The sequence below is a fragment of the Pelobates fuscus genome, chromosome 8 (genome assembly GCF_036172605.1).
Source record: "Pelobates fuscus isolate aPelFus1 chromosome 8, aPelFus1.pri, whole genome shotgun sequence".
Taxonomy (NCBI): domain Eukaryota; kingdom Metazoa; phylum Chordata; class Amphibia; order Anura; family Pelobatidae; genus Pelobates; species Pelobates fuscus.
This window is the reverse complement of record NC_086324.1, coordinates 45,893,799-45,919,130: the sequence shown is the minus strand read 5'-3', so window position 1 is coordinate 45,919,130 and position 25,332 is coordinate 45,893,799. Positions and strand designations below refer to the sequence as shown.

Genomic DNA, 25,332 nt, shown 5'->3' with positions numbered 1-25,332 from the left:
TACAATGCACAGCAGTCAGGGACCCAGTTACATTTAGAGGTCTTCTAAGCAGCATCACCACTACAGATCCTTGTAGAGAAGATAGTCATGTATGTCTATGTGGGAATCGACCCATCATCCTCTTCAGCCTCACTTCTAATTAGGAAACAGCCTTCTATATTTTAAAATTCCATTCTGTCCAACCTTCCAGTGATGAATGGGGAAGTAACCCACTAGACCCTCCTTGCTAAAAGGTTGTCTAAGAGACCCCTGTTTCTATATATATATATATATATATATATATATATATATATATATATATATATATATATACATATATATATATATATAAAAGTAAATATAATGTTTAACCTTTTACTGGCAGAACGAGCTCATGCGAATACAATTGCAGGAAGTATAAGTATTAAAAATGTCTGGTTATGAAAAAAAAAGCACTCTCGGGTCAAACATAATTTATTTTTTGGCAATTGCCTGACTTGGTAGCAAAACCCCACTCCTGCACTGATGTCGTAACTCAGTTGGGATGTATATTGAAAACTGGATTACTGTCAATCACTGCTACAGTACAAATCGTATTCAGTAATTGCCCCTCTTTTAAGGTAAAGAAAAGTATTGAGTTCAAACACCACGCAGCTGTGCAAACATATTACTTGCATTGCTTCCCTCTGCTGAAATCGTGGGTTCTTTATGTGAACCCAAATAGAAAAAAGGATTGGCTGAACTTGCATGCAATTCACATCTATATACCATCTGAGAGATGAGCTCCATGGTAACCTATCTATGCCTCTAGTATTGTAGTCTTTCGGACATGCTTGAGTGGTGACATCATCTAAAAGGGCCGAGCTAGAGTCTCTCATATGAAACTGTGGCAATAATAAAATTCTAAGTTGAATTCGAATAATTTTTATAGTTTTTTCCATTTGAAAAAAGAATGAACTGGCTGTTTTCTTTAGTTTACATAAAGGTTATAACAGCTAATTTAGAATTCCTTAGAATGTCTCACTCTAAAATTGTAAGAAGGCAAAACAAAATATCAGAAAAAGCATCAAAAAATGAATAGAAAACATATAAAACTGCCCAAATTTCAATAAAAGTTCAATATTAAAACTATTGGTTACTAATTCATTTTTTTCTCTTGTTTAAAATGTTTTCTTTTTCACCATGAATATGTAAGGATTTATACATGTTTCTATATGATCTCAAATCAAATTACTTAGTTGAGATGATATTAAGGTGGCTCCTTAAATTAAAAGTTTAAACAGGCTGGTGAGCAATTTTTCCTTGCATTTATCACTTCCTTCTGTATCCTCCAACAGCCTCCTGCTCAGGAAGTGATGTGTGCAAAGAAAAATTCCTTTCCCGTCTCCTGAAAAACTACAATTTCACATATCTTAGATGCTTCCGAGGTATGGAAATGTATACATATATATTTGTTGATAGTAAAACATCTTCTTCAGATTGAAAAATTGACACAGAAATTGCAATTTTTGTGCAAATCAGCGAAACTGTAAAAAATCTAAAAAATTTTTGCCTCAAATTTGCACTTTTCTTTTAATGTTTGCCATGCAAACCTTAGTAGTGATCTTCACCATATTTGTTAATACAATTTAAAAACAGGTTTAAAAATGTTAAGTTTGATGTTCTCACAAAAAAAAGAAGTAATTTTTTGTCATAACAGAGCTACTTTTTCTGCTGTTGATATTTATTTTAGTCTCAAGGACAGTTTGGAAAAATCCTCTTATTCTGATTGGTTAATAAACAACAGCATAGCAGAACTGGTTGCATCAACAGGACTTCCGGTGAACATCAGCGACGCATATCAAGACCCTCGCTTTGATGCTGAAGTAAGTCAACTTATTTGTACAAAAATAGCTACTTATTTCTCATTGTGGAAAATATTCATATACTATAAGGAATATAGAAAATGAAAAAAACATCCATGATTTTAGCAAACTAGAATATTATTTGCTTCACTGCCTAAGATTTTTCAGTTCATTAAACCTCTCCTTGCACTGATATTGCACGCACATGTGCACACACATTGGGAATGTGCACAAGTGCACTCCAAATAATTTCTGTACTGTCTTGGGTTATGCATTAAACTCAAAACTATGATTCACAGGTTAGGGGCCTGCATTAGTGAATAGGTGGTAGAGCTTAGTTCTTTAGGACATTTAAAAAAAAAATGCAATTAAGTACTCTAAAAGGAATATTTTGATTTATTGGGGTAGATTTGTCAGTGTCCTGAGAAATTAAATGTGAAGATGGTTCAAAAATATGTGGCAAGTTATTTAAGGGCACAAACAACTTTAGCTTAATGAAGCAGGTTTTGGAGTATAGATCATGACACTGCAATCTCACTGCTCAATTCTCTGCCATTTAGGAGTTAAATCACTTTGTTTATGCAGCCCTAGTCACACCTCCCTGCATGTGACTTGTACAGCCTTCCTAAACACTTCCTGTAAAGCGTCATCTACTGTTTACACTTCCTTTATTACACAGTCTGTTTAATTTATCATTTCTTATCTTCTGCTCTGTTAATATCCTTCTAGAACTTGCAGGAGCCTCCTGTGTGTAATGTTAAAGTTCAATTTATAGAGCCGGTCGATAAAAACTAAAGCAATTGAACAACTGATTGAAAATGAAACCTCTGGGGGAGGTGTGGCTAGGGCCTCATAGACAGAAATAAAATGTATTTAACTCATAAATGGCAGAGAATTGAGCAGGGGCATGATTTATACACTAAAACTGTTTCAGTAAGCTAAAGCTGTTTCATTGCCTATTGTATATCTTTAAAATGTGTTAAAAGTAGCCTGAAAAGTTTCACATTTCACCTTGGTATATTCCAACTATTTTTTGCGCCTCCACAACTATGTCCGACGAGAAGGAATACTCTGTTGATATTCTTTGAGTGTTTTACCTTCTTCTTTTGTCCATGAGAAAAGTGTGGTAAGAGAACGCCAATGATTATACTGGTGCAAAGCTTACAGAAATATTAATAAATTAAATGCATCAAACAGAAGCAAAATACAAATTGCCCCAAAAAAACACAAATATAAAAAATTGGGGGAAAGATCAACAGAATTGATCACTCATGCTATAAAAAATATCCAGATAAGGCACATATTATTATTTGTCTATCTGTATAAATAAACAAATAGAGGTACAGAGAATTTGACAAGGGAACTATAGAATGTTGACCCATTGTATCTCTCCAGCTTACATAACCTGTTCTATATTTTGCTATTTCGTTTTTAATTCATTACGGTTCACTGTTTAGTGAATGAACAAACTTTCCTGATTTTACACAAGGCGATGTTATGTAATGCCTATAAATTTAATACTTTGTGTCTTAAGAACTAACACATTGCATTAAATTATAGCACATTGCATTAGACAATAGATTATAAATCAGTTGCTTCAGGCAAGTTAGTGAGCTAAGGGGGAATAAAATGTCACCATCGTATTTATGCCAAGAGGGTTGTGGTTATGGTTGCTTATGACAACTTGCTAAATGATCAGTAAGGCCCGGGGCTGCTGTCCACTTGAATACTGCTTTCTGTTAAACAGAGAGACCTGTTGGATAAGGAGCTTTATCATAATACTTCCCTGCATTCTGCATTCTGGGTTTATTGGAACATAATGGTTTCAAATCTATCTAAAACACAGTCTATCACAGCCATTCCCCTCTGGCACCTTCTGTGATATATATTATCCTTGGTGATGTTGTACTTTGCAATAAAAAGTACATTACACAGGGTGACTGAAACTTTGCAAAATACGGTCCCTAAGCTCCAGATATCACTGATTTGTCAGGGACGAACATTGCCTTAGATTAGTTACACTTTTGAGCTGTTAGCAATTTAGCAGCTACCAACTTACAGTATACATATATAATCCCTTTTATTGGATGCTCTATGGTTCAGTGATATTACTGTGTGGAAGTGCCGGATTTAAATGTCCCATTTCTTGTATCAGCACCATGGACAAGGACACTCAGAAACAACTATTCACTCTCAGAGAGATAGTGTTGATAGGATGGTAAAAAGGAAGTTTTAGATTGAGGATGAGGATAGCATGACTGGTCCAACACCAGCATACTCCCAGGTACCACTAGAGCATTTAATGCTCCATCCACGTATTAAGGCCTTACTAACTGACATCAGAGCCATGTTCCATGAGGACATGATGGTAGTTCGGGAGGAGGTGGCTGCACTCACTAACCATATTGTTGCAGTTAAGGAGGACCTTAGAAGTGCCAGGTTGGCCTAGACCCTTACAGATGCCACCCTGGGCTCACAGAAATGGTATGCAGATATGACTGCCCGCTTGTCAACCATGGAGGACAGAGTCAAAGCCAGGAATGTACAACTTTCGGAGGTCCATGAGGAACTTCCTCATTATGTTCACAGGCCCATTTCCACCATACTGTCACCTAAACTGGCTAAAGTGACACTGATAAATCACTGCTTACACCTTCCCAATGCCATTAAAGCTTCATAAGAGGCACACAGAGACATCCTCATTGAATGTGTGTGGGATTCTGAAGAGGATAGCTCATGGAGACCTGAAGGGGATATCTCTTTGTGTCCTTATAAAGATGTCAACTCACCTCTAGTGAGATTTATCCAGACAGATCATCTTAACAGTCTTTCTAGTGGGTTACTCAACAACCTTGAGAACAAAAAAATCCTATATGTAGGGTCCCCAAAGGCTCCTGGCTTAAAAACAGTGTCAAAATCTATTCTATCACACACCTCTCAGAAGTGCCTACCCTACTCCAGTCATTGGGATTACTCGAGGGGTCGATGCCAGCAGTGTCTCACCACACATGGTCTGTGGATCAGATCATACCATTTGTGCCAAGACGTGTTCCTTCCAGTAAACCACCAACCTGAGGGGACTTGAGAACTTTACAGTTTCTTTTTTCATTCTAATTTTATATTCCTTAATATTTTCCTTAAATTTATCCTGGTCTGGGTCAGTAGGCAAAGAAATCTTTATAAAAGCAAGAGGATATTCAGCGCTTGTCCAGTACTTGTACAGTCCAAAGGGAAGCTAGGTCACCAAATGGGGTCTCTCTTGTCCTGTAGAGAAGCAGGTAAAAACAAAGAGGGAGGTACAGTGCCTTGAATGTCATTGGAGTGTGTATATATAACCATAAAAAGGAGGAGACATAGGGAACTGATAATGAAGTACGTAAAAAATACAGTAAGGGGATGGTTAATAAAAGTATATGCACTCACACTTTATAGGAGCTTAGGTGCAGCTCCAACTTAGATGTTTAGACAGAATAATCCCTGCCTGAGGATATGGTGGAGAAATCTGTATATTGCACACTTTTTCCATTTCTACTTTAATACATGTTGTTCAGATTCAGGCCTGCCATCAGCTTCCATTCCCCTTATCCCCTCCATTTTATTGATTTGATTGTTAGTACTAGAAGCAAACAGTTTCATAAAGGTCCTCGATTATTAGTTTGAAAAGCACAGCTGTATCCAGGCATCATTTTCTGTTTGGTCCTTATTCTCTACAATTCAATGAGCAGATGAAGACAGTAGAGTGAATGTTGAAATCAACCATTTTTCTTGTCTGCGATGCTACATTCTTAGCTTCTCTTGGCTATAATTTAGAAACAGTAAGTTAGAAGAGTTCTCTGACATTAGTTGGGCCTCACAGATGACCACAGGATTTTGCACATCATTGGTACCTCCAAAGTCTGCACATCTTATACAAAAAGATACTGTATCCTTTTTATAATGAACTGCAGTTGTTAGAGCAAGCAGTGAAGCAGCAATATTTTGTACTTGACACGGCTACCAAAGATGCTTCATGGATCTGTCAGGTTGTGGTTTCAATTTGCACTTAATTATCCTGGTAGATAGGGATTTGTGTTTATTCATCTGTACAGAATACATTTTTAGATCCTACAAGGAAATATCTGTAAAAATAATTTAAACATTTTTTTTTTAGTGACAGAGATATATAAAGAAAACTATGATATAATATAGTTAACAAATGTGCTAACTGCATAGACAAAGCAAGATATAATCGCAGGGAACTTTATTTTTAGTTCCTAAGGAAGAGAGAGAGGAAAAACCCTTGGACGATTACAGAACCCTTCAATTAAATAGAGAAAAGTTCTTGAGAAAGTAACGAGAAGTAATTCTGGAGAAACTGAGAAAATGAATGTCAATAGAAATTGCAGTTTTCCCAGTGGTAATGTCAAATGGGCAGAGAGCATGTCACATTAGCTAGTGCCATGTTTTATTCTGATAGACGTGCTATGTCCTATTGCCCTCTTTAACTGTGAAGGAGTTAATACTGCTGTCACATCTCTACATCCCATACAGCTCTTGTCTGTGCCAATAAGTCGTTCTGCATAACTCGCACATGAAAAAAGAAGAATGTGTGATTCATACATTTTAAAGGGCAATAATTATTTTCAGGATCTGTGTCAGAAAAATGTACAGCTTATTGTTGACTTGTGTGGGACTGTCTGCAGCATGAAATCAAATTATAACCATCGACAGTGATTCAAAAGGATATCTACACCCACTGTCACAAACACACGAAATCCCGTCTATTTCATTCCCTCGGCTTAAATTTCCATGTTATATGTCATGTTTGCAAATGTGATAGGAGTACGGATTTATGTTATGTCAGGCTTCCGGTAAATATATTGTGAAATGCAATGCATTAGACGCGGAGATTCATTTCATTCCAAAAATCAATTTGTGGCTGATTGTTCGAATTTTCAAACTCTGAGCCGAAATATGGCAAAATCGCAAAAAAAAAAAAAAAAAAAAAAAACATGTTTGTTTTGATTAAAAATTCTGAATTCACCCCAAAAAATGAGTTGATTGATGGGATAAAGATGATTAGTCGCGGGGGCGGGGCCGGGCCGCCGAGCTGGACGGTCGCAGGCAAGAGCAGCTCCTGCTCCAACTCAAGGAATAAACTGCTAAAACGAAGCCTTTTCTTGCCCAAAAGCAGACCGACAGCGAGGATGATTATAGCAAGGGGACTGTTGGATCCAGGGAGAGGCTGGCTCATCGAGCTTCAGTCCCCTGGCGGAGAGACTCTCGCGGCCCTGACTGAGGCCTTCTCCGGCGGTGAGTGGGGCGGACGGCCGCTGCCCCACTATCCTGCTTCACAGACCTCGTCCAGAAACGCAAACCCGGACGGTCCCGGCTCCGTCCCCCCCCCCTATGGACCGGGGGGTGATCCCGGTCCTCACCCTGTGGCCTGGACCGAGACATCGCAAGCGAGGCCGGGGGGCCCGAGCACTGCAACCAAGATGGCGGACGCCATGTGCATGGGGGGCCAGGATGTGGCCTGCTCCCTCCCCGCGCTTCCAGACCACAATGCGGCTCCAGTCCTCCGACCAGACCACACAGAGAGGCGGAACAACCCTCACCTGCACCCGCGGCAAACCAAGCCAACGGCGAGCTATGCAGGCTGCCTAAGCAAGCGGCACTGGGGGGACGGAAAACTGTGCAAAAACCGCTACCGCCAGCTACATCCAAGCCAGCCATCACGCAAGGTATTCCTGCGGGACGACAGACCTCACACTCACCCCCTATCCAGCCTACACCAAGCCGACCCAAGAGGCTGCGAAACCAGGCGGACGACATCAAGCTCCCTTATAAGGCGAATACCGACCTCCAGAGGCACAACAGCAGCAAGCTCAGCGACCCACAGCAGCAGCCTAAAGGACTCCAGCGTACACCATGGAAGGACTTGACACCTGCTCTGATGGACACTCGCCCTCTGCTACCCAGGAATAACAGAACAGGTGTCGGATAGACATGGGACTCCCCCCTGTTAGTGAGATCTCGGCGGCTCATTTCCACCAGAGCAGCGCAGGCATCAAACAGGGTGCCAACTCTCTTGAAGCGGTATAACTTGCCCCAGTTTGAATGTTTCTCTAAAGAATGTTATACTACAGTCTGAATGCATTAGCCTGTTTTGCAAGTATTTGTATTCTTATGCCTTAACTACTAGATCGCGAGCTTACCAATGCCTACCCTTCTGTTGTACACTCACCGCTTGGGCAGACACATAAGGCATATCACTGTTTAGCTAATCAGCCCTGGCATACTTTTGCTTATATATTCTTGGGGAACAGACCCTGAATAATGTAAGTTGAGTAAATGCATTGATTGGAAAGTTTGTAGCACAGTCTATGCACTGATTTAGCCTAATCCAATTTACAATCTACAATCTGACTCGAGTACTTAAGCCTGACAAAATATAATGCATATTTTCTATACTTAAGTTTATATTAATCTAACATGTTTTTCTGTACTTTATGCTAATGTAATGCCTTACTATGACTACGCTTGTTATCTTACACAAAAAAAAAATGTGCAGCACATCTTGACCTTATTTGTCTACCACTAACTGTATAACTTTTGTCATAAGTCATAAAGTCAATGAGAAAGCTTGTAACCTAACACTGCACGCAAAAATAAAGAATTAAAAAAAAAAGATGATTAGTCGCTAAGGGACAGTCACTAAATGATGATTTTATTCACCGATCAATTAAGAAGTGAGCAACAGAAGGAAAAAAGAGGAGCGGTAAAAACAAACTATATTTGGAGAATATATATTTGTAAATATATAACATATATATTTTTTTAATTATGTTTCCCTCTATTGGTTACTTTGTCTCATTTGATCTAAGAATCAAATGGCTGGAAAATGTTCCTATCAGTATATATAAATAATACATTATATATATAATTTATATATATATATATATATATTATTTATATCACGTATCAGTACACTGACTGGCCCATTTTTGTGCCCTTTTGGTTCATCTGATTAATTTTCTGAATCCTTTTTTATTACTGAAATTCTGCTGGGCCAAACCAACATATGGCAAAAAAATTGTACCATCCTGGAAAACGTTTCATTTTCGGAAAAAAAAATATCATCATTCGGACAAAATGAATTTTCTTGCTGTGCACAAGTCTGCAAAGCATATTTTTATATAGTAAAGCAAGGGGCAGTAAAAATATTGACTATTTAATACATATGAATATAAAAAAAGCAATTAATTATTACTGGTAAGTCTAATACATTCCCAAGATGATATATAAAGCACATTGCAGAATTAAGAGGAAGAGCCAGACAAATAAAAAATATATCACTGCATCTCTGTCTGTTATAGTCTCTCCCATTATCTGCACGTAGCGTTTAATGAGCAATTCTGGCACATTATGTAATGTTAGGCTATCATTATATATTGCTTTATATATCCTTCCATTCTGTTCCACCCCTTCAGGTTGCAGTGTTTAATTTTGTTCCAATAACACAGTTGTGATGTCATCTGTAGACACAGGAACTATTAACAGGAGCTGTAGTCCACCTTTTATATATAGAAAACTGATATCTGAACTAGAATACCCCCCAAATCTTCTGTTCCTATAAAACCCTATTGTGCTAGAACACATAGCAAGGTTTTAGCATTTTCCATATAAATATATTGGAGCATCCTGATTGGCTGCTTACTTCCTGGTCTAGGCACTGTTCACTGCTGCAGAGCATTTTTCTTGATTGCTAAAGCATGCCTAACACACCATAAAAACAAACCACTCAATCCCTCCCCCCTCCCCGTTTGAAATAAAAACATGACCAGTGATATAAGGAGAAAGGCTTTGGCCACAGCTTTGTTAAACATTTAAAGCCAACATTACCTTCCGCTGCCAGCTGAAAGGACACCAGCCCCCCGAAAGACATGATCCACAAGAGTTTGGTTCCTGCTCGTTGTGTGGCAGGAACCCTCTCTCCCAAGGTTGGCCATTTAATCCATGTGCAGGGCAAGGTACTTTCTGCTGCTGTAACAATAACTGTAACACAAAAACACAAACACCATTACAAACGCAAAAAGGGGTAGGAGGGAAAGTAATGGCAGAAAGGAAACAGGCTAGTAACAAGAAAAAAAGACGATGAACATAACCGAGAATCCTCCCTAGAAGGGAGGGTGGGTGCCCACGAAAAGGAGATGGGGTGGAAAGTTGCAACATTTTATACTTCTTTTCAACTTTAACTATCCAATCCATCCACGGTCTTGTATAACTGTCCTTGGATAGGAGTGCATTCCAGTCATGGTCCATGACCATAATTTGGGTTACCTGAACTGGACTCCTCATTTGCAGCTCTAGAGTACTTGACTACCAAAATACTTAGAAGAGAGTGTGGATGTTTAACTCAAGCCTCCTTGATCTATAAACATGCAACATGCAGGAACTGTGATAGTGAGATAGCTCAGAAGTTAGTGCTCCACTATCACTAGTAGCTGTTAAAACTGCAGGTTTGACTCTCCAAACAGTCAGCTTTTCGTGCTGCTTAGGTTGATCACATGAGTATCATTGAGTTGGGTAAAAACATATTGTAATTGGTTACCAGAAACGGGAAAAGTCTAGATGTATTCTATCTGAGCCAATAGGTTGATATGAATAATAGTTATTGTCATGTACAAAATAGTGTGCCTTAAAGGTCGAGTGTCCCTTTAAGAGAGTTAAAACTTCAAATACACAGAAACAAATAGTTCGGAGATACTGTTATTTTTAGCTAGTTTGTAAAATATTCATTGTGTCACAAATGAATAGTCAAGGCAAAGCATTGTACTTCAAACATGCCCCCAGAACTTTGTTTTGCTTGTGATAGAGATGTCATAGAGAGTTATGTCACTAGATGCATTCACAAAGTGGGTTTTGTAGCTTGCAAGGCAGAAACATCGAGATTTTGAGCAGATGGAACAGACTGAGACTGGAGTTTCTAAATATTTCCATTGATGATTCTGGAGCAAGTAAACTTTTACCCTTTGTATTTGGCTATAAAAGAGCAGTTGACCATTTAAACGTCTGAATGTGGATATGCCCTTGTATCATTGCCCCTAATACATGAATTAGGTTAGATGCATTGACTCTTAACACACTTGTGTATATGTCATGCCTCATTTACAAACATAGAATTATTATTTGGCAGAAATACGCCAAGAGCAGTGTCAAGGCATATTCAGATAGCTTGGGGCAATATTCAAACTCCTGGATCTTCAGGGGCAAGGAACGGATGTGGTAGGTTTGCAGAAGGGCCGGGATCATGATGCTTGAATAATAACTGTTACGGGAAAATGTATCAGTGAATGTGAAAACGGTTCATGCATGCCTCTAGTGTGCAGCTTTTTCATGAAACAATTATGGGTACAGTGGGCATTAACAAAGTTAGTAAAAAGACGTTGAGAAATATAAGATAAAATATACAATGCTTTGGCTGTTGCAGCAGTTAAAAAATAACTTAACATGTCAAAATTTTAAATAATGATGCAATTGTGGTGAATAAAAAGAAGGACCCAGAATTGAATCCCCATGCTATTTCAATGTGTCCATATTGGTTGGAACATGCTCATCATATTCCTCAGACCACAGACAACTACCCTCAATAAACTAGCCACTGTAGCAATACTGCCCTCCCCACTTTGACACTGTGAAGAGTCTAATGAAGGCATTTTGTTGGATTTCTTGGGTTCTATATTATATTATCAGTTGTCAGTGAACCAGTTGTGGCATTAAGGAATGGACAGCCAAGCTATCATTAGGTACATAATGTTTGTGGCTGTCAAAAAAATGTTAAGGCAAAAGTTGCCTAACCTTCCATGGTTAACAACCTCTGATCTATAACTGTGTATATTGACAGTGACACCCAGCTGCCCAGTCTTACAGTTAACATTTTAACATTTTAACCTTCAAAATGCAGACATGAAACTATGGCTGAAATGGTCAATACGGTAAGAATTATGTGCACCTGAGGTTTATTATTGGAGTTCATGGATTTATGATAAACTGGGGGCAAATAATATGTGGCCAGTTCCCACAATGCTTTGCAAGCATGGCCAAGACAAATATATGCCTAGGATAATGGAAGGTGTTGCTGTACATGGGTATCTAGGAATTGTAAACTTATCTGCGAACTACAGTGTACAGTAAGAGTTAAACATAAACATAAATAAAGCATAAACAAAGCAGAGGGGATATTTTTTGATTCTCAAGCAATATTAGTTGGTTTGAAATAATAGTACACCAATAAAGTACATTTTAATTTGGTTCATTGCCTAAGCATTTGCAATTCATGAAAGTACTGAATGCTTAATATGATATAATATATATCTACGAAAGTGCTACATATCTGATTCTCCATAATATATAACCCCTTATCTTAGTAAGACTGAGGATTAAAACCATGAAGGACCTGTGCGTACACTGGACACTGGACATCTAAATTGATTTTTGATTCACATATCCATTAGAAATTGTTTTGTTGTAACTGTTAGTTTAATGCGTAATTTAAAAATATGTACTATGTATTTAAGTGTATCTGATGTACAGCTTTGTTTATTGACAAAAAGTCTGTTGCAGTGAGTTGAAAACAAAATTGTAAAATTCAAGCAAAATAATTAATCTGTGACATAGCCAGTTGAAGTGTTTTTTTTGTCAACTATTTTTGGCAAACTTTTGCAATTTAGTTTTCAATTATTTACAATTTACTGTTTTGTGAATAAACTCTTATCTGTATCGATACTTATATAATCTTCATTTTAACTCCATGTCATAGGCTGACCAATTTTCGGGGTTTCACATCCGATCGGTATTGTGTGTTCCTATATGGAATAGTAGCCATCAAATAATAGGTATGTGCTTTTCATTTATTTTCTGTTATCTAATCAAAGTTTTAAAGTCTCCTCTGGTTTCCACCGTTTATTATTTTTATATATATATATAATATTGTGTATTTTTAAGCCAATCGTGTAAAATAATGTTTTAACTTTTACAGTTTTGAACATTGTTAAGTTATTATACTGTACTAACAGTTTAACATAAGATATGTAAGAATGTAATAAAAGTATTTATTAGATATGGAGTATTAGCTCTAACGATACTGCCTTAGATTTTTTCGAATTCTCAGTTTTCATATATATATATATATACTGTATATTACATGATCTGCCATTATTTCAATGGATAGATTATGATTAAAAATCTGATACTGTACTGAAGGTAACTGACTCTAGCCCAGTGTTTATAGATGCCTTAACCTTAACCCTTAAAAATAGTAAAACATGTATTAAGGAAAAACAATACAGTCTCAGAATGTTGGAGACATTACAGGAACATTACGAGCTCCATAACAACTACAGTCCACTGTACTGCTTACGGTGCCAGGAGTGCCCTAGCACCATCCCAATGTAATATGTCGAAATGTTTTAGAACATTTTGGAACTTTCCTGGTCTCCTGAGTCACAACTCTAGTGGTTGTGGGACTTGGTGTGTTCCTTTAATATTATTATTATGACGTCTCCAGAACTGCAAGATGATATCAGTTTCCCATGATACACAGTTTAAAGGTGTATATCATGTAATAGATATAGTACAAAGCTTCACCTTCTTTGCACATGTCTTCAGTTACTATGTAAATAATAGAAAATAGGGACGAGATTGCAAAATCCTTTAATAATAATATAGAGAATATACACACAAAGAAGTATAAACTGTATGCTATGTTACAGATTTATCTATATTTGCACTTGTGTTGAAAATTAATTCATCAGCAATATTTTTACAATTGCCGTGGGTGGGTTTTCATGTCTTTCTGATGTAACATTTTGATGGGACTAGAGAGTCACTGTATTTTATTCTTGTATCTGGATTTCAGTGGTTTATGCTGGTGTTAGGTTAGGGTTGCTTGACTCCAGTGGTAGAAGTTGATGTAACCGGACAGATTTGAAGGATATCCCTGCTTGAGCACAGGTTTGTCAATCAGTGTATCATACATTTTCATTGAGATTCTTGTGCTGAAGTAGGTGTCATCCTCAGGTAGCAATTCCTCTGACAAAGACCTCCATGGACATGTTCTTGTGGAAATCGACCATTCACCTCCAAAGTTTGAATCCACCAAGGTTGTGTGGCCACGATATAAAACAAAAGAGGATGGACCAAGGCATGATACCAAGAAGCAAAAATGAATGAAATTGAGTCATGGCAAGTATCTACTGTATGGAATCAGCAACCTGTGACAAATCGTGAGAATCCTTCATACCTTCAGTATCTCTCTAAAGCAACCCAATCATCAATGGCAATGTGAGAGGAATTGGAAAGTGTTTGTTATTTTCCAGGTGTGAAGTCAGATAATACACCTGTGTATGGAGTTAGTGCATGGCAAAATTAGGGGATTACAAGTAAACAACATAAGGAAATGAAGAAACAATATCTTATAGTTTGACCCCCTATGTCATTTAGTCTTTGATTATCGGAACCTGATGGAGGTAAAGGATGGTCCAAGACATAATATGGCATGCAAACAAGAAATCATGCTTATGTCAGTGAAAGAGTGGCCAATAGGAATCTCAGGGGCAGAAGTAGAACATCAATGGTCTTTAATTACATCATAGCATTGGGGTCATTGCGAAGGTTTAAAATATTTGACGATGATCCAAAGGCTGCTTTATTATTGTTGAACTACATGGCATCAGAAACTGTCCATGTTTTATAATCCAAAAGAATGTTTCAAACAAATTACATTTGCACGGTTTGGAATAAAATAAAACATTTTTCATCTCTCTCTCTCTCTTTTTAAGGTGTAGCGCAGGTGTTGAACAGATTAGATGGAAAGCCGTTTGATGACGCAGATCAAAGACTGTTTGAGGTAAGTATGCACTTATGATCATTGTATATCATGTTGTTTGAGCAGTGGTGACATTTTTAAATATTTATTTTTTCTTTTTCATTTCCAGTCAAATACCAGTTTGATTAAAATTAAACATGTAATTAAAGTATTGTTTTTACCATGTAGTATGAAATGAAAATTATTATTTTGTCTCATGTAATCTCCCTACTCACTATTTAATGTTCCGATCATTGATATTGACCAATATGCCAGATTTTAACGTACTTTGTATCAATATTCAGGCATCTCAATTAAAGGGACAATCTAAGCACCAAAACAACTTTAGTTCAAAGAAGCTATTTTGGTATATAACCTTCAGCACTCCAGATATTGTGGACTACATCTACCATAATGCTCTTACAGCCATAATACTGGCAAAGCATCAAAAGAGATGTAATCCACAACATGTAGAGTGCCAAATGTTACCTACCCCTGGTGTCGATCATGCCACTTCAGTCTCACTGCTCCAGTTCTGCATTCAGTAGTTAAATCACTTTTGTCTGACATAACTGTTTCTGTTTATACAGCCCTGGCTTCATCTCCCCTGTCTGCGTCTCACACAGCCTCCATGGAAAATAAAGTTTTTGAAATTTTCAGACAGATGCTATAGCACAGTGTGTTTACTTTAGCAGTTCTTGTATCCTGCTTTGTTAATTGTGCTTTAATCACTTACAGAATGTTGTTGTATACCAGTGGTAGTCAACCTTTTTTTACCTACCGCCCACTAATGCAACTTTTTGGTTGAAAAAATTTCCTTACCGCCCACCAGTTTTCGCGCAAATGCGGAATATTTTTTAGAAAGGAGGGTGTTTTACAAAAAATAAATGTACGTACATTTATCTTTTTATTTCTACTTAATGCAGGTTTATAAGGTTTTTAACTTTATAAAGTGTAATGAGAAAACAATAAAGTAAATTGAAATTACCTTTACTAGTGATTAATGAGATCCTTGAGGTTGATGCTGCGAGACTAAATATTTGATATCTGGTTCGATTTTCGTAAGGAACAAACGAAGGTCTCTTTCAGTGATATTCAGACGACTTCTCTGTTTGCGCATAATATGATTTCTCATATTATCTCTCTATGATTTTTCTTGTGCGTCAGCTCATCTCCTCTCCCTCCTCAATTCCCCTCCCCACCTTTTTTTCCCCTTTTTTCTATTTTTTTAACCTTCCTTGTAGCAATGCCCAGTAGGAAGGCTGAGCTAGGTAGCCCACTTACTATATAGTCCACTATAACAGACAGACACACATACAGACACACATACAGACACACACACAGACACACACACGACACATACACACACACATGACAAATACACACACACACGACAAATACACACACACATACACACACACACGACACATACACACACACACGACACATACACACACACGACACATACATACACACACACGACACATACATACACACACACACGACACATACATACACACACACGACATACATACACACACACAGACACACATACACAAATACAGACACATAGATACACAAATACAGACACATAGATACACAAATACAGACACATAGATACACAAATACAGACACATAGATACACACACGACACATACATACACGACACATACAGACACACATGACACATACAGACACACACAACACATACAGACACACACGACACATACAGACACACACGACACACACACACGACACACATACATACACACACATACATACACACACACGACACATACATACACACACACACACACACACACAACACACATACAGACACAAATACAGACACAGATACACACACACACACACACGACACATACACACACACACAGACACACATACATACACATACACAAGACACACCCGACACATACAGGAACACAGACAGACACACATACACACAAGACACATACATACAGACACACACAAGACACACATACCAACAGACAGTCACACATACATACACACACACAAGACACACATATATACAGACACACACACACACACACACAAGACATACATACAAAGACACACACACACACACACATTATATTTAAGTCACCCTCCTGTTTCCTACCTTTTAGATTCAGGAGGGTGACTTTCCCTGGGGTCCAGTGGTGGCTCAGGTGGATGGGAGTCAGAGTTCCCACTCTGACTCCCTGGTCTTCCTCCCGCGCGGCTCTCAGGGTTAGCTGGGAGGAGTGATGTGCAGTCACTTCCTCCCAGCTCTGCGATGTCATCACAGGGGGCCCGGTCGCGCTGTTAAAGCGCCCAGCGCTGACCGGGCCCCCTCACAATCCACATCCATCGGGTGGCCCTGACAGCATGGGCCACCCGATGGACCCCTCCATATACAGCCCCGGCGGTTTGCCGCGCGGGCCGGAGCCGCAATTTGTCACGGCGGTACCCAGTCGCAGGGGTACCGCCGGCTCGCACCCGCCCGCCCGCCCGTCCGCCCGGTCGTCCGCCCGGTCGTCAGGTCGTCAGGTCGTCAAAACCTGGAAATCCCTACCGCCCACCTGAAATCCTAAAACGCCCACTAGTGGGCGGTAGGGACCAGGTTGACGACCCATGTTGTATACTCTAGCAGGCTGTCAACAGAGCAGGAGATAAGAATTTCTAAATTAAACACAGTGTGCTGTCAGCAAATCTAAAAAATTTATTCTCTTATTCAGGAAGTATGTAGGGAGGTTGTGTGAGTCAAAGCCAGAGGAGGTGTTGTTGCATTAACAAAGTCATTTAACTCCTAAATGGCAGAGAATTGGGTGGTGATACCGCAAGGGCCAAAACCTCTTCATTAAGCTAGATTTGTTTTGGTGCTTAGTTTATCTCTTTAAAATGACTGAGCCCCTGTAAAACTCATCATTATTGTGAGGTCCCGAGGACAGGTTTACTCAATAAACTTGTATGTACAGTGACTAAAGTGAGTCAGACTAATTTGTAGAGAAGTATCAAGGATAGGCATCACTTGAAAATTACATTAAGTTCTGAAAGTTTCTGCTTGGGTTGTGAATGATACCAGGACAAGACCATGTGTACTTTGAAGTTCAAAGTGGCCATTGCCAGCACCATAAATAGAATACAATCGTATTTCTTCACATCTATACATCTGCTAGCCATACAGCTAGAGGAATAAAAACATTAAATTATTTGCAGACAAAAATGAGACTCTGATTTATGGTAAATTAGCCAGCACGCTGTAATGCATTATATAAGTCTTTTGTATCCATCAAATTAATTTGATTAGTCAAATTTTAACTATAAATGTAAATCACTGAAAATTTAAACAAATAATATGACATTTTGCTAGAATTATAATTATTATTTACGTTTATGGTACTTGCTTATTAATAACCGCTATGCCATGTCAAGATCATACTAATTGCCTTCTCTGGATTGCGTATATCTTCTTCAAGTATCCGGGATGTCAAGTATACCGTGTGTGACCCATTCTCTTTTCTTTTGTAGGCGTTTGTAATTTTTTGTGGCCTTGGCATTAATAACACAATAATGTACGATCAAGTGAAGAAGTCATGGGCAAAGCAATCAGTGGCTCTTGATGTGAGTAAATGAAAACAACTTTCAATATTTTTTCCCCAAGGACATGTGATAATATGTGCATATTTGTTTTCTCAGTCCTTCATCATCCATTTATTCTGAAGATTCTCTCTTACGCGGCTCTGAAGATTGCTAGTCTTATCTCCTCTACCTGTGTGATTTAGTAAGGTCCTTTGGGGCAGCTGTATACATGATCTTTTATTCAAGATAACCATTTTATTAAGAACTTAAAGAAATAAAGAAAGATAAAGTGTTTTCTTTCTTTCTTTTCTTTTTTTGTTTTTGTTTAGATGACCTTAGGATAATTTATTTTAAACTAAGAGCTTCTATGAAGAAACATTCCTGAAATTGCTGTGGTTCTCGTTGAATGACCAAATGGAAGTCATTCCACATTCTTTTATAACACAATGCCCTTAGTAGAGATAGAAGCTCTTCGTAAAGTATTGTTCAAAAACATAGACACATGTACAGCTAAATTCAAAGACAGTTTACAAATAGAATCTCACTTTGTATTTTTGGATGTTTTCATTTATAAAAGGATTTTCATAGGGTTGTATGGGCCATGGAAAAATGACATGAAATGATATGGCACAATAATTTATACATATGTACATATTTATATTAACACAGATAGATGGTGGATGGATAGATAGATGTATGTATGGATGGATGAAAGGACAGACATATAAATGGACAAACAGATGGAGAAACGCAAGAAAATTAGGTCAATTTAGGACAATACATTTCCTTCTCATTGTTAATTTCTCTATATACCATTATACAACTCAATCAGTATATTTTGTATCCGCTGAATTGAAGATGATTAAAGTCAAATGTCACCAAATCTAAGTGAACTATCTCAGAACTTACCAAAATTATCACTTAGGTGGTGCCAAATAGCTCACAAGCTGATTTACAGTTTCTAAAATAATTCCATAGAGCATTTCTAGTAAACATTCAGTAATCCAGACCTCCCTACATTCCCTACATTCAATGGTCTGAATGGTTTATTTAATACATGTGAGTGTACCATTAACCACCTCATAACCAGGAGCTAGAGACTCCTTCAACCATAGCACATACCTTGTGGAGGGGAGGTAATACTAATCAATAAGAATCTGTCACTTCCTCTTTAAAGGAGCACTATAGTCACCTAAACACCTTTAACTGAATGAAGCCATTTTAGTGTATAGACCATGCCTCTCAGGTTTTACTGCTCATTTCTCTGCCATTTAGGAGTTAAATCACTTTGCTTATGTTGCCCTTGTCACACCTCCCCTGGCTCTGATTGACACAGCCTGCATAAAAAAATAAATTTCAAAAAACGGTTTCACTTTTAATCAGATGTAATTTACCTTAAACAATTGTATCTTTCTCTGTAAATTGAACTTTAATCACATACAGGAGGCTCTTGCAGGGTCTAGCAATCCATTATATAGCAGGGGATAAGAAAATCTAAATTTAACAGAATTTGCAATAAAGAAAGGATAAACTTTAGATGACTCTTTACAGGAAGTGTTTAGGAAGGTGGTGCAAGTCACATGCAGGGAGGTGTGACTAGGGTTCATAAACAAAGTGATTTAACTCCTAAATGGCAGAGAATTGAGCAGTGAGATTGCAGTGTCATGATCTATACTCCAAAACCTGCTTCATTAAGCTAAAGTTGTTTGTGCCCTTAAATAAGTTGCCACATATTTTTGAACCCTCTTAACATTTAATTTCTCAGGACACTAACAAATCTACCCCAATAAATCAAAATATTCCTTTTAGAGTACTTAATTGCATTTTTATGAAAAATTTTCCTAAAGAACTAAGCTCTACCACCTATTCACTAATGCAGGCCCCTAACCTGTGAATCATAGATTTGAGTTTAATGCATAACCCAAGACAGTACAGAAATTATTAATTAACAAAGGGATTTAACTCCTAAATGGCAGAGGATTGAGCAGTGAGGCTGCAGGGGCATGTTCTATACACCAAAACTGCTTCATTACGTAAAGTTGGTTTGGTGACTATAGTGTTCCTTTAAATTCTCAACACAACAATAGGATAGTGGTAATAATTACAACTTTCATTTCTGTTTTATTGCTGTTGTTGTTATTATTATTATTTTTAAAAGGGTGATTAGTCTTAACACCCTAGTATCTGATATCACATTTGTTCAGCATGCTTATAGTTGCCCCCCGGTTAAAGCTTAATCTACACATCTGTTCTTAAACTAAGAAAATGTAGCAGACGCAGAACAAAATGGCAATTATCTGGATTTTACAGAGTGACTTTTAAATTCTCATCAGATGTTCAAAATCATGACATGTGATCATTATAAAAATGCTTTGCTTGAAATGTGATCTGATTTTTGACTCCTAATCATTATGGTCTGATTAAGAAAATGAAATGTTCTCCTGAATGTAACCTGTCTAAATGGTCATTAATGAAGTTCGTTATAGGAATGAAATATCACAGTGCATTTGTGACTCACAGAGCCTCCGTTGAAAAATGTACAGTTACAGTACACGTTATTTATTTTAAACGTTCTTATCTCCTACTATGTTACTTGAAATGAGGCTGCTGTACCTGTAGCAGCAAGTAACAAAGCAGGATAGGAGGTATGAAATTCTAAATTAAACACCCTGTACAATAAAGGAAGTTAAACAATGTAGACTATTTTTCAGAAATATGCAGGGAGGCTGTGGGAGTCATAGCCAGGAGATGTGTGGCTAAGACTGCATAAATATGGGATTTAACTCCTAAATGGCAGAGAATTAAGCAGTGAGACTGCAATTGCATTATGTGTACACCAACACAATTCATTAAGCTAAAGTTGTCTTGGTGCTAGAGTGTCCCTTTAAAAAGCAGGGATGAGACAGATTTTTTTTTATATAAGTGAAGAGTGTGTTATCTCTTTATTTTATTTTATAAATTAACCATGTTACACCCCCTTGGCTGTCAATCAGACAACCGCTCCTGTTACCTGATTTTGTAAGCTGAGTGGGGCTAAACTCAAGAGGCAGCAATTGACCAGAGCACCTGCCTTTCATAGACTTCTTATTGAGCTGCATTGGGAAGTCTGTGATTGGACAGCCACAAAAAGTGAGGCGGGGCTAGAAGGGGAGGGCTTGCAAAGACTGCGGACAAGAAATCTGATAGTTTTGCATGCTATTTTTAGATATAACTCCAATTTAAAAAATGCATAATTAAATGCATGCATGTTTTCATGGGGGTATATAAACTAAGCAGTGATTAAATAAAAAATATTTAGGCAGTTGAGTGTCATGCCACTGATCAGTGTAATCAGCAATATTGCAATAAAAAATACATTCTGGTGTGAAACTCCCCTTACCCTCTTGAACTTATTCATATTCACTGATTTTTTAAAAATAAATATAAAAGTTAAGCTGTGAGATACACAACGTTATTCACTAAAGTAGATTTCAAATTTATGGTCCAAACAAGCCGAACTGCAGAAATTTATTAAATAATCCTGTTAGCTTTATATACAAGGACTGACAAAGCAAGCGCTTGCTTTGGTTAGTTACAAAATTGTTAAATAACCAAGTAGAAACAGAAAATATCAATCATTATGAATTACTCAACTCTAATATTATTGATGGTGAACTGGAATTTGGATTTGCATCATCCTATAATGCTGTCACAAATTGGGCCAACTTGCGGCAGTTCAGTTCATTCAATTAATATTGTTATTGATTTTTTTTTTTTTTGTCTGCATGGATTTTTCTCTGTATCACATTTTGGTTTTAGTAAAACGGTTTGTATCACATTTTGATTTTTAGTAAACGTATTTGTATCACATTTTGTTTTTAGTGAGCTGTATGTTCTATGTAACTCTAACATTCATACAAATGTCTTTTTCCCCCATTTCCCACCATAATATATAGATTATGGTGTGCTCTTTTTTGTGTGTGCTCTTTTCTTTCTTTCTGTTTTTGTGTTTGTTTGTTTGTTTTTTTAAGTTTAGAAACCAATTTTATTCCCTTTCATTTTTCTTATTTAATTTCCTGACTTTTTAATTGTCTTTTCTTTGATTTTTTTTTCTCTTCATTATTTTTTTTTCTCTTCATTACATTTAGTTTTTTAGTTTTTAGCCCACTTAAATTGAAAACATCATCTGCGTTTGACCTTGGGAAAACATAGAGCCATATCATTTTTCCAGTCCCACTTTCCAGGGCGTTGTATTAACTTTCTATACATATGATTTTTACTACAGTGGTATCTTTATACAACGTGTTTATCATACTCCGTATATCTACTATTTAATAGCCTTGTCATTTACACTATCTGCATGTTTGCTTTGATATCCTTTGACACAAAAAATATTGAAACCTTAATGTAATTTAATGTTAGAATCTACATTGACCCTGAGCTTTCAGAAATAAACTGTAACTGTTAAATGTTATATTCAATTTCCATTTCTACGTACAGGTTCTTTCTTACCATGCAACGTGTACGAAGGCGGAAGTCGATAAATTTAAGGTAAGGTATCATGAAACATCTACAATGATTTATTTTTGTGGAACTATTAAAGAGAACTGTATTTTGTGTAATTATTTAGTTAGTTGTTGTGGGGCATCTGAACCCCTGCTATTTCAGCGTTGTACAGCAAATATAGAGTTTCTTGGCACCCTGGCATTTAATAGCTCTATCATACTTGTACTGTAGGGACATTTATTAGAACTTTATTCCCAAGATTCACATTTCCTGCATCTTAAAGTCATAATTACATTAAACTACTTTTTTTTTTTCCCAGTTCTTGCATTATCGGCAATAATTTATAATTACATTATCAACACATGTTGGTTTATTGTTTAGTTTAATTTCCTAAACATGTTTATAATAAAGCTAATAATGCACATACGTGTCTGTATCCATTTCGTGTAGGACCATATTGGCTCTGAAATGGATAACAAAACCTGTCTATTTCATAAAATGTGTCAATGTGCTTCTTAGCCTTTTTAAAGCCTTTTATTTTAATATAATCTACATTTTCTTTTGCCCTACTCTGTGTTTTTCATTGTCAGAAATACCTAGCTCTTTGTATAGCCTGCCTTAAAGGGACACTGTAGACACCCAGACCACTTCAGCTCGTTGATGTGGTCTGGGTGCAATGTACCATGTCAATTAACCCTACAGTGGTAATTATTGCAGTTTTTGAGAAACTGCAATAATTACCTTGCAGGGTTAAGTCCTCCTCTTCAAGACGGGTCCTCAGACGACTTTTGGTCGTCTGAACAATGCTAGATGTCGCCGGAATCTCCGTAGGAGAGCATTAAATAATGCTTTCCTATGGGAAAATCCTAATGCAAGCGTGGCCATTGCCGCACATGTCTCCCCCGTAGGCTGACGTCGCTGGGGGAGGAGCATGGGCGCCTGACCCAGCGCAATGGGACATCGGAATCCATGTATAAAGTTAAAAAAATGAGGCAAAAATTTGGTTCTATGTCGAGCTCATTTGCATACAGCCACCCAGAATCCCTTGCAGTAGTGAGAGCACTGTTAAAGTGAGATTTCTGTGGGAAAAGCAGGTCTTATGACTTGACTGGTATGTGCAGATTTGTGTTTAACAATGTATTAACTATCCACTTACTCCAGGTGTAAGGGGTTTTCAATTGCACTTTTTTTCCCCCTACCACAACTCTTTTGGTATGTGCTTCACAATGTACTTCACAACATATAGTCAAAATATTAGTGAAATTATTTTTTTAAGTGGCATCCAGTGGCATATATATGTATATATAGTTGTGTTACTTTTACATAACTTTCTATTTACAGACAACCTTGTGTGGTCTTAGCCAGTGCAGAATTTCAGTAGTTTATCCCAGTCAGTCGTTTGGAGTGTTTTGAATTCATTGAGATTATGTAAGGAATGACCTCTTCATGAGAGGAGGTCATCGGATTGGAGGCTCAATAAGCAGCACTGATTGGAGGGGCAATGCAGGTGTTATAGGGGTACAGTTCCATTCTATTAAGGACAAATGGATGGTTTATTAGAAATCTAGTTTTTTTAAATTAGAAATATTTACGCTTCTTAAGAAACCTAATTTATATTCATCGTGTGACATATGTATGATTATTGTGTAAAATTAAAGTGATCATTACTGTAGACACACCAATAATGAAAAACTCGCACTTTTTTGAAAATCACAAATTAAGGCTCATTTTGCGATTTGTTGATGTGAGGTCAGCAAAATAATAATCTGGTAGCTAGCTATCCTGTGGCTGTAAGTCAAATTCTGTGATTTGCAAAGCTAGTGGAAAGTCTGACAGTGACTAAAAATACACATTATAGATTATTAAAATTTTGCAGACTGGTATTTAGGCTGACAGCACTGATGTGCCAGCATATTGAATTTTCAAACTGCAAGGTATTATAATAGAAATATTGAAATATTAGCACATGGGCCATTTGACATTGAGATGACCATATTCGTGTGGAATATTTAAGAAGGAGGCTTTCTGTTTATTGCGTTGTGTACTGTGCTTTACTTCTTCTGACGTAATATTTGGAGTCATAAAGGGATGAAACAAAATTGCCTTTTAAACTTGTCTTACATTTAGAAATGTGTACCCATCACAGAGTCGAACAGCTAGTATGGACACACAGAGTTATACACTAAAGTGAGAATTCAAAGTAAATTTTAAATTTAAGGTAAGAATAGTCGAACTGGAAAAAGCCAGCTATGCTGCCAGTTCAGCTACTCTGGCCTTAAAGGAACACTATAGTCCTCAGAACAACTACAGCTTAAAGTAGTTGTTATCGTGCCTATAACCTGTCCGTACAGGTTTGCTTTTCTCTGAATTGGCAGTGCTTACATTGCTGCCTACTAACACCTGTGGTGACACTTACTCAGACAGCCACTAGAGGTGCTTCCTGGGTCAGTGCTGGAGTTTAGCATCCACATGCTCTGTATGGAGGTGCTAAACATTCCCCATTGAAATGCATTCATTCAGTGCATGTCTATGAGGGGATGCTGATTGGCACAGTGTTTTGCCGCGCATGTGCAATAGCCTCCCAATGCTTTCCTA

General features: G+C 37.5%; 1 protein-coding gene across 1 annotated transcript in view; it reads left to right on the top strand.

Moving 5' to 3' along the window:
• Positions 1 to 25,332, top strand: part of PDE11A (phosphodiesterase 11A) — a 443,044-nt gene that overhangs the window by 250,711 nt on the left and 167,001 nt on the right. The window contains exons 6-10 of the mRNA XM_063429778.1: positions 1,712 to 1,844; positions 12,625 to 12,700; positions 14,645 to 14,712; positions 18,202 to 18,294; positions 22,732 to 22,782. Of these exons, the coding sequence (XP_063285848.1) occupies positions 1,712 to 1,844; positions 12,625 to 12,700; positions 14,645 to 14,712; positions 18,202 to 18,294; positions 22,732 to 22,782 (421 nt within the window). The remainder of the gene's footprint in view (positions 1 to 1,711; positions 1,845 to 12,624; positions 12,701 to 14,644; positions 14,713 to 18,201; positions 18,295 to 22,731; positions 22,783 to 25,332) is intronic.